The following is a 13,747-nucleotide window of genomic DNA, read 5'->3' on the forward strand; positions in this document are numbered from 1 at the left end:
TTAGCCTAGGTATACTATATACTATTTTTTTAAAAAAAAGTAAATTATAAAAGATTTAATATAAAAATAAGTTAATTAGTAAAATAAAGGAAAAGGTTAAATAGGCTAGTAGTACTAGGTAAAAAAGCTTATTAGAGATTTAATTATATTTAAGACTAGGTTTTTAGTTAAATAAAGCTTTATTAAGCTATAAAGGTTTTAAATATAAAGGTAACGCTAACTAGAGTAGTTGTGGTAGTCTTAACTTTAAACGAAGTAGTTCACATAACGGGAGTAATAGTAGTTAATAGGGTGCTTTGGATATAGGCTGAGCAAAAGGCAGATCCATTGGCTTTTTTCTTCTTAAAGGCTACGTTGTTGGGATCAGTAGCTTTGCAGGCTGCAAGGATGGTTGTTAGGTGAGTTTCACTGGGTGTGGGGTCTACATACCTGCTCTTGGGTCCAGAAGGTTTCTCTTATCGAGCATCAGATCAGACATATGGCCATTGCTGTCAGCCGCTGGTAGGGCACTCGCGGCGCCGACAAACAGCAGCATCAGAAACTTCTTGATGGAGATCATTTTCGCCACACAGATTCAAAGACTACTTCACGGGTAAGATCAAGCAAGGGTTAATGGGAGCATTGAGGCAAATAAGTATAAAATCAGAGGCAGCTTTCCCTAGTTCCCTAGCCTAGCATATTTTGCTTGTATATCATAAACTTCATTAGGTCAGTTGACCCCAGGGTCTGGTTCAGTTCTAGCCTGCAACAAAGGAACTGTCTGGACTTAGCATTCTATCAAGTGGTGTGACTTGAACCTGACTTAAGTCAATAGTTGGCATGTCAGGAATGTTGAGGCGCTGACTAGATCGTATCAAGTAATTCTGGTAGAGCTAGAACAGCTTCTAGCGAGGTGGGGACGCCTGATAGACCTTTCTACTGCAACCATGCTTCTACTGAAAGGTTATTCCCAAGTTTATTATTCTAACTGGAGGATAAAGTTCTTGCCCTATGACTGTCACCTGGTGAGCCAGGATAGATTTGTTCTGGCTTGATGTATGAGTCGTTTGGAAACAGGGCGTATATTTATCGGCAACGAAAAAGAGTGCACTGGGTTATACGGAGTAATAACTATGTCTTTTAGAGATAGATATAACAGAATGGTGAACCACCCAGAGTGTCAAGCGCATCATCAATGGTGATCTCCGCCGCATTGACCCCCATATTCAGAGGATCAGACTTCAAAGTGTCCCGACTGGGAGGTCTGTTCCCGATAGTGATAGTACCAGCGATATCCCGAGCCTGCTTGGGATGTAAAGCCTGCCAGATCCAGTAAACACGATCAACCATAGCATGATGCAAAAAGAAAACAGGCTCGTTAGACGAAGAGTAGAGATCAGATGAGTCACCACCAATGGCAAAGTGACCAGCGCCGTGCAAGCCCAAGAATCGATCTGGAAATCGGCCTTGAAACTCGTCTTGCATGATCTGAATGCTGTGTGACGCATCGCCGAGCGTGACGTTGTACAAGTTGTGAAAATCCATCCACTTATCAATCGCGTAACGGCCGAGATCTCGACGGAGACAGCGGGGGTTGTACTCTAGGGGTGCACTGGTGGCTTCCATTCCGTCCATACCGGGAGAGGGAGGTCCAAGATTAGCGGTTGCGCCGACAAAGGGGCCATTTTTTATACAGCCACCTCCGTTACCGCTTGGGAGAAAAATAGTTCCTTGGCCAGAAACAGAGCCGTTATGCTTGAAGAACTCGCCATCGCCGCTCATACTGGTCTCGGAACCGTCGAAGAGGGGGTTAGTTGCAAAGTCGCCTGTTTCAAACCAGTTCCAGTACTGTAGTCAATTATAAGCTTCAAATTCTTATCATAAGCACTTGTCCAAATTCACTCACTGGCTGGGTGCCTTTGTAGCCGCACTCATCTCGCAAAGCTTTTTCATACACCCAGGTATAGTATCGATGCCAGGTGAAGAAGTTTCCCTAAAGCCTTGTTAGTTTGAAATTTGTTGACAGCTCAAAGAAGAATGAGAACTGACAGTTGCATGAATGGTGCGAGTCTGGTTGATATGCACAGCGACAAAATCGTCATATCTGGTGCGTGCACCAGGCGCAAAAGAAGGGTCCGCTTTGGAAGGTTTCTTTCGCAGACATAAAACGGCATTGATGTATGCCTTTCTCTCTTTTTTAGATAGGGCTTTCCTTTACTAGTTATTAGCCACGGTTCAATGCGTCTTGGACTTAAACTTACCAATCCCGGCGCACGTCCGCGTTGGCGATTGTGCACTTCTTGCGACTGCTTGGTGCCTGAGCAGTTTCTAGCGCGCTAGTTGCTTTGCTGTTAAGCTCTAGCATGAGATCACCAGCGGATTGAGTCGGTGAAGCCGCAACTAGCGACGGAGCGCTCAGCAAAGCAGCGAGTAGTATTCCATAACAGAGCTGCATGGTTTCTTGACGCGTTTCGTACCTGGTCTCGACAATGTCTCGGTGGCAGGAATGTAAGGAAATAGAGGGCAGTGCGATGAGATTATAACAGAAAAGTAAGCAGAAAATTACGGTCAAAAGTGCATTAGTGCATGGTCGTATAAATGTTAAGATAGAGAAAAACTTCAAGGACCCTAGCCAAGGCCAAGTCGGAGCAACTTCTGTTCCTGGTGTTGCGCCGCGATTTTCCGTGCATCATTGCTGGAACCAGATCCTACAAGCCCTTGGCGCTGCAGCCCTAGGGTGCAGGGTCTGACAACTATGGATTTATTGCTTTTCATGGAAGCTATCCCGTCGATTTTAGCAAGGGCAAGTAATTGATGAGCAACGTGTTAGGTCGCGATTTACCCGGAAGCCCCTGGACATATGCATCTAAGATTTTAGGGGAGCCAATGACTGACCGTTGCTGACTCGCAAATTCATACCAGTTCCGGGGTAGCTTAATGTTGTCACGTTTAAACAGCTATTTGCCCGCTATTCTCGTATATGCATTCTGCAATGCTGACCATATGTTGACTCCGTTTCAAGGCTCTTTATATAAGATAGCAGGTTGCTGCTTAACCCAAACTAGTGCAGCATCTCAGATCCCATGTGCAGCCCAGGTCTAGCCATCCGGTTTCTCCTCATGCTCTTCGAACCATCGATTCCAGTCTAATTGAAAAGAAGCTACAGACAGTTCCTAAGCTGGCCATACAACTTGAGTTTCACGATGTAATCGGTAACTCTAGATTTAAGCTTAAATACATTTCTGGAGTCCCGATGTATCCTATGATGTGCTTAAGCAGGAACACAGTCAGGGAAAAGTGACTATTTGCCACTTATAGCTGTCCGAGACTGTAGGTTGATTGAAACTGCTACGGGTTGTAGGTTCCCCTTCAAGAGACACCGCATCTTGGGGCCTCTGTGAAGCAAGGAGTGACAGTCTGACAGAGTTATATCTTAGTCTGAGCTTTTAAGCCAGTCTCTCTATGTCCTCTCGGGCCGATTTTCCTACCTGCTACGTCCTTGGGTCTAATCAAACTGTTCAGGCATGCCAACTTTCAGATCGCCCAACGATCCGTGCTAATCCCAGGACACTTAAACCTTCTGCTTACGGACAAGATCGAGTATCATAAGTTTACTTTTTCTTAATTTAGTTAATACAATGGTATTTTGCCTTTCAGATATATAGAAGTTATTGAATTCTAAGGGTGAACTGTAATTACCTTGACCTTCTTAACGATTGTGTTCGTAACTCACTCCTCCCGGACGCTAGAGACTGGAAGATATTAACTAAGAACTTAGATCCACTACTAAGATCAACTCCCACTGGCCAGCCTTACGAAGAGACCTCCAGGAAGTGGGTTTGCGAAGCACGTTCGCTTGGCACGGAGGACTGTGGGTCGACGTTGAAGATTTCAGCCCCATAAGGACGGAGGTGATAGCCTCATGGAGCTAAACAATCGTTTCAAGGGTTACATTATTCCGAGTAAGCGAGAGGGCAGACGGATATTAATCATGTGATTGAGGGAAGAAACAAATCAGTCGGTCGCTGTTTAAAACCCTCTTGTTCTTTCGCCAATCCGCATTGTGCTATTGTTAAGCTTGAAACATGATGGCGGATACCCCTTGGTCGGCCTTCCAGGACACGCTGACAGCTCGAGACTGGATAGCAGCTCTCATAGCTGCGTGGCTTGTGTTTAAAGTTTTGCAGACATTGTATAATATCTCGCCTTTCCATCCGCTTAGCAAGATCCCTGGTCCGAAACTCGCTGCGGCTACGTATCTGCCCGAATTCTACTACGATGTGATTCTCGTCGGTCGCTACACCCATACTATCAAGCAGATGCACGAGAAATATGGTAAGCCCTGTTCAGCAGGTCGAAGCGCAAAACTCTAATCCTCCTCTAGGCCCGATCGTTCGCATCAACCCCAATGAGCTGCATTGCGCTGATATGTCCTTCTCGGATGAAATCTACGCGGTCGGCGGTCGCAAGCGCGATAAGCCCTTCCATCAAGTCAACGGCTCGGCAGCTGGAACAGGAAACGCTTTTGGCACCCCTGATCACGACCTCCATCGCGCGAGACGTGCACCCGTTGCCAAGTTCTTCTCACGAGCTATGATCGCCCGTCTCGAACAAGAAGTCCACGACCTGGCACAAACGCTCTGCAACAAGCTTCTAGCCGAGAACAGAGATGAAAAAGATCGTAAACCTTTTGAAATCGCCCATGCATACAGCTGCTTTACCTCTGATGCTATTTCAAGCTACTGCTTTGGTGAAGCATTTGGATTACTTTCTCGCAACCAGTGGCAGCCAAACTACCGCGAAGCCACTCTTGCGGTCCTTAAACCAGTGTTCTTCTTTCGTTTCTTCCCTATTCTTGTTTCTAGCGTGAAGCTGGGAAAATATTTTATTGACTATCTGCCGACTGATATTGCCCTTCTTATCCGAACTTTACAAATCGACATTCCTTCGCGTGTTCAAAAGACGAAGAACGAACTGGATGCAGGTATTGTTTATGATCGACCAACCATTTTCGCAGATCTGCTTCAATCTGAGCTTGATGATAGTGAGAAGAAGCAAGATCGTCTCGTTGAGGAGGCTGTTACTATCGTCAATGCTGGAACTGAGACGACGAGCTGGGCGTTGGCCGTGATTACATATTTCCTCTTATCACAGCCCGAGACTCTTGCGAAGTTACAAGATGAACTGAAGCAAGTCGTTGACGATCCATGCCATTTGCCTTCTTGGACGACATTAGAGCAGCTCCCATATCTCGGAGCAGTCATCAATGAAGGTCTGCGTCTATCTTATGGCGTTTCTAGCCGCACAGCTCGCGTGCCAACAGCAGAAGACCTCGTTTACAGAGGAGAGTTTAACAAAAAGCCGACGACTTTGGTGCTGCCCCGAGGCTATGCAATCGGCATGTCGGCGGCAATCGCACATCACGATGAGTCTGTCTTCCCAGACTCGTATACCTTTGCTCCTGAACGATGGATCGATGAGGACAACAAGATCAGGAAGGACTTGGAGAAGTCAATGATTGCGTTTTCCAAGGGTAGCCGCGGGTGTCTTGGTAAAAAGTACGATACGCTTTTCTCTCAGTTGGGTATTTTATTAACATATTGTTAGTCTTGCATTGTGCGAGTTGTACCTCTCGCTTGCAGCTCTGGCTTTGAGAGTGATGCCTTATATGCGGTTGTATGAGACAACCGATAGGGATGTCCGCTATGACCATGACATGTTCATTCCGATGACGGAGAGTGGAAGTAAGGGAGTCAGGGTAATCATTGAGAGCTAGATTATTGCCTCGGCCTAATACGACTTACTTTATCATGCTTGTTTGCTCTAGTCCGTACCTCGCGCTATCCTACCCGATATGTACTAGCCTCAATTTGTGGAGGAATCCCAGAGTGGGTAACCCGGAGTACATCAAGCTTCACAGCCACTCGTGTTTGGTGCTATTGTATCGCTTATCAACTTGGATTAACGAAGATGCCGATGAGCTGCTGCCGAAAGTGCCGAGAAGGCCTCTTAGAAAATATCATGCTATCTTCCTAGGACATAAAGGGAATTCCAGATGGAGTTCCTTGTGAGGCATCAGCCAATCTGAGAGCGCTATTTGCTTAATCTTATGCCACCAGGCCTCCGGCTCGAATGACGAACTGATTCAGGTTTAGCTCTCTACTGTCAGCTTGAGAAAGGTCTAGGTACGGAGTACAACTTGCTTAATATATAAACACTCGCACTTCATCAGTCACTATTAATTAATCTCATAGTAAATACCATCATTCTTGTTGTTTATAATATGGTTTCAAAAATGGAAACTCGCAGTTACTCATATTCAGGCGCGCCTCCGCCATACTCCAGCCTTGGTGCAACTACTTCGGCAAGAACGTTCTCAGACGCAAGCCAACCTGTTCTTGTATCTGTCCCAACACTTGAACAACCTACATGTCATCCATCAGAGAAGCCCATCGCTATCCCCGCAACAAGCTCCAAACTCGGCTCACCATTCCTAAGAGCCTTTCCACCTATCCTCGAACACCAATACCATCTCCCTCGGGAAGTCTTCCTCAGATTTCTCGATGATCTCAACCGTGCAGCCGTCGCTAGTCCCCCAGTCCAGATACTGGGAATGGCCGGCAGCATTGTATCAATGATACCGCTGCACACTGCACAGATCGTTGGTAGCTCGGTTAATGCGGCAGCTACTCTTTCGACATACGCCATAAGTAAATATCGAAGCGAGCTCTGCATCAGCACGGCGAACAAAGAACTCTTCATGCCCAGAGGTCTTAAAGCTGAATTTGCGAAGTTGGATGTCGTTGCTCGTTATGCTCGGATGCCCATCCTCAATAATGAGGGGAAGATCGAGAAGAACAGCATGATTCTTGGACCATTGGAAGATGCGACAGCTCAGGCTCCAGTTACTGTACAGCAACGCAGACTCCAGGCCCTCGAGCCATGGATTGCACCGCTGGACCTTACACCGTTACCTGAATTGCATGTACCAGATAACTTTGTAAGCAAAATGCACGCCTCAAGGAGTGAACGACAGCGAAAGAAGGAGGAAAAGAAGATGACAAAAGATAGAGCCAAGGCACATGACGATTGGACCGAAGACTCAAGAAAGGCTCGAGAGGACTATGAGAAGGAGATGCGAAAGATAGAAGAGGAATTCGAAAAGGCTCAGCGTAAGCACGTCGATGAACCTCGCAAGTTGGAGAGAGAGTTGAAAAAGCTGGATAGAGAGAAGGAGAAGTGTGAGAAAGAGTATGAGAAGGAAATGAAAAAGGTGGACAAGGATAGACGGAAGGATGATAAGGAAGAGGAGGGTGTGAGAAAAGTGCTATGGCTGCTTATCAGACCGATAGGCAATGAGCTTATGGAGTGATATCTGTCTGGCACAGACGACGCTAGAGGTGTATTTGGTTCGTAGATAAATGGGCTACTTGTGTATAGATTCCTGAATATCATTTCAATCCGCTGCGCCTATGTTTTACATGCAATTTCGTCCTTGTCCAAATCCTCATCGTCGCGCCAATCCGACATCTAGTCCCATAGGCTTCCTCAAGAATCCCTCTCTAGTCTCCATAATATCCTGTCTCAAGCGAACGTCATATCGCTTGATCCAAGTGGCAGCGATGAGTCTCATCTGCATCTCAGCCAAGTTCCTTCCAACACAAGATCTAGGACCATAGCTGAAGGGGATAAAAGCATTCTTCTGCTTATCAGTCAAGTTCTCCCAACGCTCAGGCTTGAACTCATCAGCGTCAGGGCCCCAGATCTCAGTAGAGTGGTGGATCGTATAAGTAGGCACGCTGAGAACAGTACCGGGGCCAAAGTACCGTCCGTGGAGAGTAACGCCCTTGTGGTTGGGGGGAATCTCACGGGGCAGACCGATACCAGACGGGGAGTGAATGCGCAGAGTCTCGTTGATGCAGTGACCGAGATAGGGAAGATGCTTGACGGACTCATAGTCAGGGATGGCAACGTCCTCAGGAACAACAGCGCAAATCTCCTCATAAAGCCTCTGCATAACCCCAGGAGTTCTAACAATATGATACAGCAGCGCACAAGAAGAGTTAGAAGTAGTATCACTTCCCGCGATGAGTTGAGTAAGAGCTTCAGCGGTGAGTTCATCACGACCAAGAGGTTCGCCCTTCTCATCGCGGCCCTGCATGAGACGAGCTAGGAGATCCTTGCGGGTGGAATCACCGCCGCGCTCGAGACGCTCGCTGACACGGGCGATGGCGATGCCCGCGAGGTTCTCGACGGCTTGGAGACCTTGGCTGAAGAAGGGGTCGGGGAGATACTTGGCGTAGGGCTTGAGTTGGGGGAGACAGCCGAGAGTGGCGGAGACTTCGCCGCGGCGGTTCATGATCTCGACGGCTGGGGCGTAGATGGTGGGACTGGTGGGGGAGGCCTTGACCTCCGCGATATCGGCACCAGTTGAGAGCATGCCTATGAATGTTAACAATATACCGACCAAGCACATGTATAGACTTACCGAAGGGCTTGCCAAAGGCGAGATCAGCAATGATGTCGAAAGCAAGAAAGTTGACTACACGATGTCAGTACGTCTCAAAGAGCTGAGTTGATATACACTTACACCAGTTGAGGCAGTCTACGCTTCCGTATCCATCAGCATCCTTGTTGCTAGCAATGCGATCCCATTGGTTGATGAAAATATCGAGATTCTGTCGGATATAGGGCTCAAACTCCAAAACAGACTTGGGCGCGAAAGTATGGGACACGATCTTTCTCTTGCGAGAGTGCTCAGCTCTGTCGCGAGTGTTGAAAAGACCCCGACGGATAGAGACAAATGTATCATAAAAGTCACTTATTCGTCAGCTCCTCGCTCTCAGCAAAGTAACACTAGATAATACCCACGCCTTTAGGAAGCCATTTCCATGTCCGTAGATAGTGTTGATAGCATCTGCATCAGCAACGCTAACATGGTTCGGCGCAATGCGAACCAAAACACCCAGCTTCTTATGGACCTGATCAACAATCTCATAACGCTTTCCACGACGACATGTAGATAGTAGCCAAAGATTGGTGAACTGTGCTGGGAAGGGTGCGGGAATACCGCGGAGGTTGGAGTTGCTGATCCATGGGAGGATATACCATGCTACGAGAGCCACGGCGAGGGCGAGGGGTGCCCAGGGCGAGATCAAGAGTTCTGTGAGAGCCATGATGGTGAGATTTTACCGGGAGAGATACTGGATGATGAGGTAGGGATGGTTGAGGAGTGGAAGGTGAGTATTTGTATCAGGATAGAACTACTAGAGCGGATAGTAGGATGCCCCGGATTTACCCCAGATGCGAGTGTTGATGAGCTCCGAGGAAGCCTTCCTTTATTGGGCTTAGCGTAGACTGTTCCTCGGCACTTGAATTGTATGGCCTATGATTGGTCGACGGTAGATTTCCTTGTATGCCATTGGACAGGATCTGGTTATAGCTCGAGAGGTGTGAACTGGGAGATCTATGGAATGACTGCAGATAATATAATTTCCGTGTTTTAATGACATTAAACTTATTTATCTTATAATATCGCCTCAATAACCAGTGCAGAGGCCTATCTCCAGTGCGATTGTTGCCCTTCGCCATTTAATGTGCTGCTCAAAATTCGGCATTTCAACGCATCCGATTGGCTCCTATTCCGCGGAACCGGTCGGCAAATGGAGACGGAAGTAAGGTTGCTCAGAGCATCATGACTATCGTGGCACAGCAAACCTCATCCATAGTGGATCTTCAATAACCTTTTGCAACAACCTTCCCTCAGTGCCAAACACCACCTCAACGCCACCATCTGGCAGCGTGGGTAGAACAACGTGGCAGCCAGGCAGGATGCCTGTGTTGGGACATCGAATCGCCTCAATCCTATCTCCCAACAACGGGCCCCATTCCACTGTTGCCAGGTCAAACTCAGCCCATGAGGTCTGTACAGAAGATCTCCCCAGCACGTCCAGGAAGGCTGTTGGCACTAGCCTGGTCACATCTTCCAGCTGATCGACAAGTGTCACAACATCACCTGTGAACTGGTTGTCCAGGCGCAGATTCACCTCCTTGCGTATAAGCACTGCAAGATCTGCCAGGCTCAAAGTAGACAGGATTTCGCGGATCGGCGCTGAGACGGAGATGTACTGGAGAAAGCAGCCTAGAGTCTGAGGGTGAACTGGAGGGTCGGTACGCTTTCGGCCATCCACGGCAATGTTAAAGACGGAGTGCGGGTTCTCGCCATCTTCGAAGCTGGTGATGGGTGCTTGAACGGCGACTGCGGTACGCCACATGAGAGCTGAAAAGGCATCGTTGGTAGAGATCCATTGCTGGTCTGTTGGTCTAGTCGCACGATCGGGCGATGCTTCGGCTTTGAGAAACGCGAGCGCCGATGGAGAAAAGTAAAAGACCCGTCCACGGAATGTCGTGCTCAGCATCGCGGGAGACGCGCCCGTTGGTGTAAAAGGTAGAATTGTATACTCAGGGTGGTCCTCCGGACGTCCTTTGTTGCGACCAGAAGGTCTTGTGACGCGCGCTCTGTCAGCAAGCATCGCATCATCAATAACAACTGGAGTTGGAATCTCAAGGCCCTGGATGCGGCGGCATTCTTCTGCCCAGACTTTGGTCCAAGTGAGATAGGTAGTGGCATCGCCAACCATGTGAAAAACACACCACCCGATTATTACGCCACCCCGAATTAAGTTGGCTTGGGCTAGAGAAACATGCACAGGTTTCCCTGGTTGAGGCCAAAGAGGGCCAGGCATAAGAACGTCGGCATCGAATGCTGAGATGGGGAAGTGCTTCGCCTTGAGCTCTTCATAATTCCATTCATATTTCTCCGGGTCTCGTAAATCCTTAAGCGCCATGTCTCCAATTAAATCATCGGGCAATCTCTGCAACTTGAGCACATTCGCCTGCGTTGCCTCGAGATCAGGCACTGCTTCTGAGGCCATGGAGCCAATTTTCTGACAAGCAGCTTTATAGCCCCCTTTGAGAATCTGCATGACCTTGTCGGGATCGCTGTCATCTGCCAACCGCATTGGGAAAACATAGCGAAGATAGCCTCTTGGCCCAACACGCTCAATGGCTGTCAGCTCAGGGACGTCGCTCAAAGTGGGCGACATGTTGGAAGAGGTAATATGGTCTGCAACTTGGAAGAATGAACAATGCGTAAAGAAATTAAAAATCGTAAGAAATCTGGGATGCTGGAAGTATTAGCACGATTGTGTGTCTTGATGTTACATTGATAGACAGGCATATAAGACTGTTGGTCGACCCTTGACAGTTGCCCCCCCCCTCCCCCAGAATGAGTTACTCAATTAGGCAGAAGTTCCGAAAGGTTGATACTGTACCTACCATAGAGTGTCGTGGCTTGTTATCAACCAGAAAGGCATAACACGCGAGGCCTAAGCAAACATGGCGTCCATATAAGACACATAATCTCAAAAGCAATGCTGACGCTTGCATAGTACCTCACTTTGGTAATGCATTCAGCATAATAATCTATAGTGCCATAACACGCAGAATGAGCCAAGTGCATGGCTGCCTTGGCAATGCTATCAGATATTAGATTCAGGCTGAGCTTTTGAACCAACGTGGTCAGTCCAAGACGCACAACATCCTCAAAGAATAGAAGCCGGAAATGGCGAACCCTGGTTCCCAACGGGCAACTGATTGGACAGCGGAACACGGCCCGGCATACGCTCGTGGGAACAAGGCGGGAATGCCCGGAAGAGTATTTGGTTGGTGCGGTTGTGGTTTGATGTAACGTCAAGTTGGTATCAAATGTGCAAAAGAACCTGGAAGATCCCCATATTAGCATGACATCCAGTACCAACTGCATATGTTGGTTTGTCCGCTGCTTGTCTCGAAAGTCCCTCGGCATTACTTTTCACTCAAACACAACCATTAAGATTTATCCGTAAACATGTTCCTACCAACAGTTGTCTCCGAACAGGGCATGCTCATGCTTTTCTATCAAAGTCATTTGAACTTCCCAAGTTCCCATTCTCTCGTTCTTTGCACGGATTTAATCGCCGAATGTTTACTTTCTTAGGATCCCTCAAACCACTGCTCAAGCATGGATTCCCCGATCGACCCTCTAATCATTGCTATCGCCGGCCCTCTTCCCCCTGACGTTGACCTCAGTGCCAACACTGCGGCGTCCGACAGAGCCGCTATAATCAGTGTATTGATACTCGCGCTGATCGCCATCGCACTTCGATTTACTGCTAGAAATATCCAGCAGACCAAGATACACTGGGATGACTGGGTTATCATCATCTCTATGGTAATACTCACCCAACCCTCACTCCAAAGCTTCAATAGCTGACAAATAAATACTATATACAGGCGCTCGTAGGGGGAACTGCAGCTTTGGCTATAGCAGGTATGCCAGCATTACGAAGGCCGACTCTACTTTCATACTAACAGCTCTCAGGTGGTCATTACGGTGCAGGTAAGCACATATGGGCTGTCGACCTAGTCAGCCTAGAACAGATCTACAAGGTGAATTTGGGTATCCTTCAATTCAGTTCACCACTCAGCTAATAACCACAGATACTATTTGGATACACGTTTTTATACTCTGCATCCTGTGCCGTCATCAAGATTTCGATCCTGCTCTTCTACAGCCGCATTTTCCTTTCCACGGAGCTTCTCTTCGCCCTTTCCATGAAGTTTGGGTACTTCCTTTCGATATCGTATCCCATTGTGGTTTGGGTCACTATGGGAAACGTCTGTCGACCGTTAGACCACTTTTGGACACAGTTCGCGGGCACAGAGGGGACCTGCATTGACATCAATACGTTCTTTCTCGCCCTTGGTATCATCAACATGATCAACGATTTTTATATCCTTCTTATACCTATACCGCATATCTTCCGGCTACAAATGTCACTACGGAAGAGGGTCGGCGTTGCTGGTATTCTTATGTTAGGAGGTTTGTGAGTTACTCATGCTCAGCCATGAATATATTTATACTAACTATTACCAATAGTGTCTGCGCTGCTAGCGCCGTACGCATCCACTTCCTCTCTGAGCTTTCCAAGACCAAGGACGTCACAAGAGCCATGGGACCCGTCTTCATTTGGTCTGACCTCGAACCGTGTATTGCAATTGTATCCGCATGTCTTCCGCACCTTGCGCCGTTGCGACATATCATTCGAGACAAGATCTCTTCAACGTTGGGCAGCCAAGATGCAAAAGGAACAGGGACTAGCTCCAAGCAGTGGAAGAGTGCTGCGTCGAACCCAAAAGGGCCTATGTTTACATACGGAGGGTCCAGGTACTTCGGAGGAGGCGATAAGCTTAAGCTTGCAGATCATGATGATGAGGCTGAGCTGACCAACCGGATAACGGGTGGCGAGACCTTGGGTCACACAGCCTCTACTCAATCGAGCTCAGCAGAGAATGTCAACAAACAAGGTATTCATGTCCATACGAGTTATACACAGCAAACAGAGGAAAGATGATGAATCTAGAAAAGGGCATACTTAAAGACAAGGGATTCTATTATGTATCTGCATTTTGTAAAATACAGTTATCGCTAACGCTTACTCATTTAAGATTAAGAGTTTAGGTGAGATAAAAAGTTATTATTTTTATATCTACGGTATATATATCATAGGCTTAGTGAATAGAATTAACAAGAGAAATATATATATTAAAGTCCTAATAAACTATACCTTTACCACGAGATAGGGAAAACCGGGCGAACCGATGAAAAACCCCATCCCCTCATTGTTTTGTCCCCCGTCATAACCCATCATACCCCAACTGCAAGCAT

At 47.5% G+C, this 13,747-nt stretch overlaps 6 protein-coding genes across 6 annotated transcripts; 2 read left to right on the plus strand and 4 right to left on the minus strand.

Moving 5' to 3' along the window:
• Positions 1–260: 260 nt before the first annotated feature.
• On the minus strand, positions 261–559 carry FSUBG_12144 (uncharacterized protein; the record flags this gene model as incomplete). Its single annotated transcript, XM_036676903.1, has 2 exons — positions 261–379; positions 430–559. The coding sequence occupies 2 exons, from the start codon at positions 557–559 to the stop codon at positions 261–263; spliced, it is 249 nt and encodes an 82-aa protein (XP_036532355.1).
• A 560-nt stretch (positions 560–1,119) lies between these two features.
• FSUBG_12145 (tyrosinase) lies at positions 1,120–2,434 on the minus strand (the record flags this gene model as incomplete). The annotated part of the gene is made up of 4 exons (XM_036676904.1): positions 1,120–1,827; positions 1,886–1,972; positions 2,029–2,191; positions 2,241–2,434. The coding sequence occupies 4 exons, from the start codon at positions 2,432–2,434 to the stop codon at positions 1,120–1,122; spliced, it is 1,152 nt and encodes a 383-aa protein (XP_036532356.1).
• A 1,633-nt stretch (positions 2,435–4,067) lies between these two features.
• Positions 4,068–7,351, plus strand: FSUBG_12146 (cytochrome P450 monooxygenase oxidoreductase; the record flags this gene model as incomplete). Its single annotated transcript, XM_036676905.1, has 5 exons — positions 4,068–4,314; positions 4,364–5,537; positions 5,587–5,723; positions 6,135–6,164; positions 6,303–7,351. 5 exons carry the CDS (start codon positions 4,068–4,070, stop codon positions 7,349–7,351), a joined length of 2,637 nt encoding a protein of 878 aa, XP_036532357.1.
• Positions 7,352–7,486: 135 nt separating this feature from the next.
• FSUBG_12147 (benzoate 4-monooxygenase) lies at positions 7,487–9,155 on the minus strand (the record flags this gene model as incomplete). Its single annotated transcript, XM_036676906.1, has 4 exons — positions 7,487–8,421; positions 8,468–8,521; positions 8,570–8,742; positions 8,851–9,155. The coding sequence occupies 4 exons, from the start codon at positions 9,153–9,155 to the stop codon at positions 7,487–7,489; spliced, it is 1,467 nt and encodes a 488-aa protein (XP_036532358.1).
• A 522-nt stretch (positions 9,156–9,677) lies between these two features.
• On the minus strand, positions 9,678–11,084 carry FSUBG_12148 (enoyl hydratase isomerase family; the record flags this gene model as incomplete). The annotated part of the gene is made up of 1 exon (XM_036676907.1): positions 9,678–11,084. One exon carries the CDS (start codon positions 11,082–11,084, stop codon positions 9,678–9,680), a length of 1,407 nt encoding a protein of 468 aa, XP_036532359.1.
• A 956-nt stretch (positions 11,085–12,040) lies between these two features.
• Positions 12,041–13,433, plus strand: FSUBG_12149 (Pth11-like integral membrane; the record flags this gene model as incomplete). The annotated part of the gene is made up of 5 exons (XM_036676908.1): positions 12,041–12,250; positions 12,313–12,349; positions 12,401–12,468; positions 12,520–12,905; positions 12,959–13,433. 5 exons carry the CDS (start codon positions 12,041–12,043, stop codon positions 13,431–13,433), a joined length of 1,176 nt encoding a protein of 391 aa, XP_036532360.1.
• Between the last annotated feature and the right edge of the window lie 314 nt (positions 13,434–13,747).

This window comes from Fusarium subglutinans, assembly GCF_013396075.1.
Source record: "Fusarium subglutinans strain NRRL 66333 chromosome Unknown NRRL66333_c0000252, whole genome shotgun sequence".
NCBI classification, from domain to species: domain Eukaryota; kingdom Fungi; phylum Ascomycota; class Sordariomycetes; order Hypocreales; family Nectriaceae; genus Fusarium; species Fusarium subglutinans.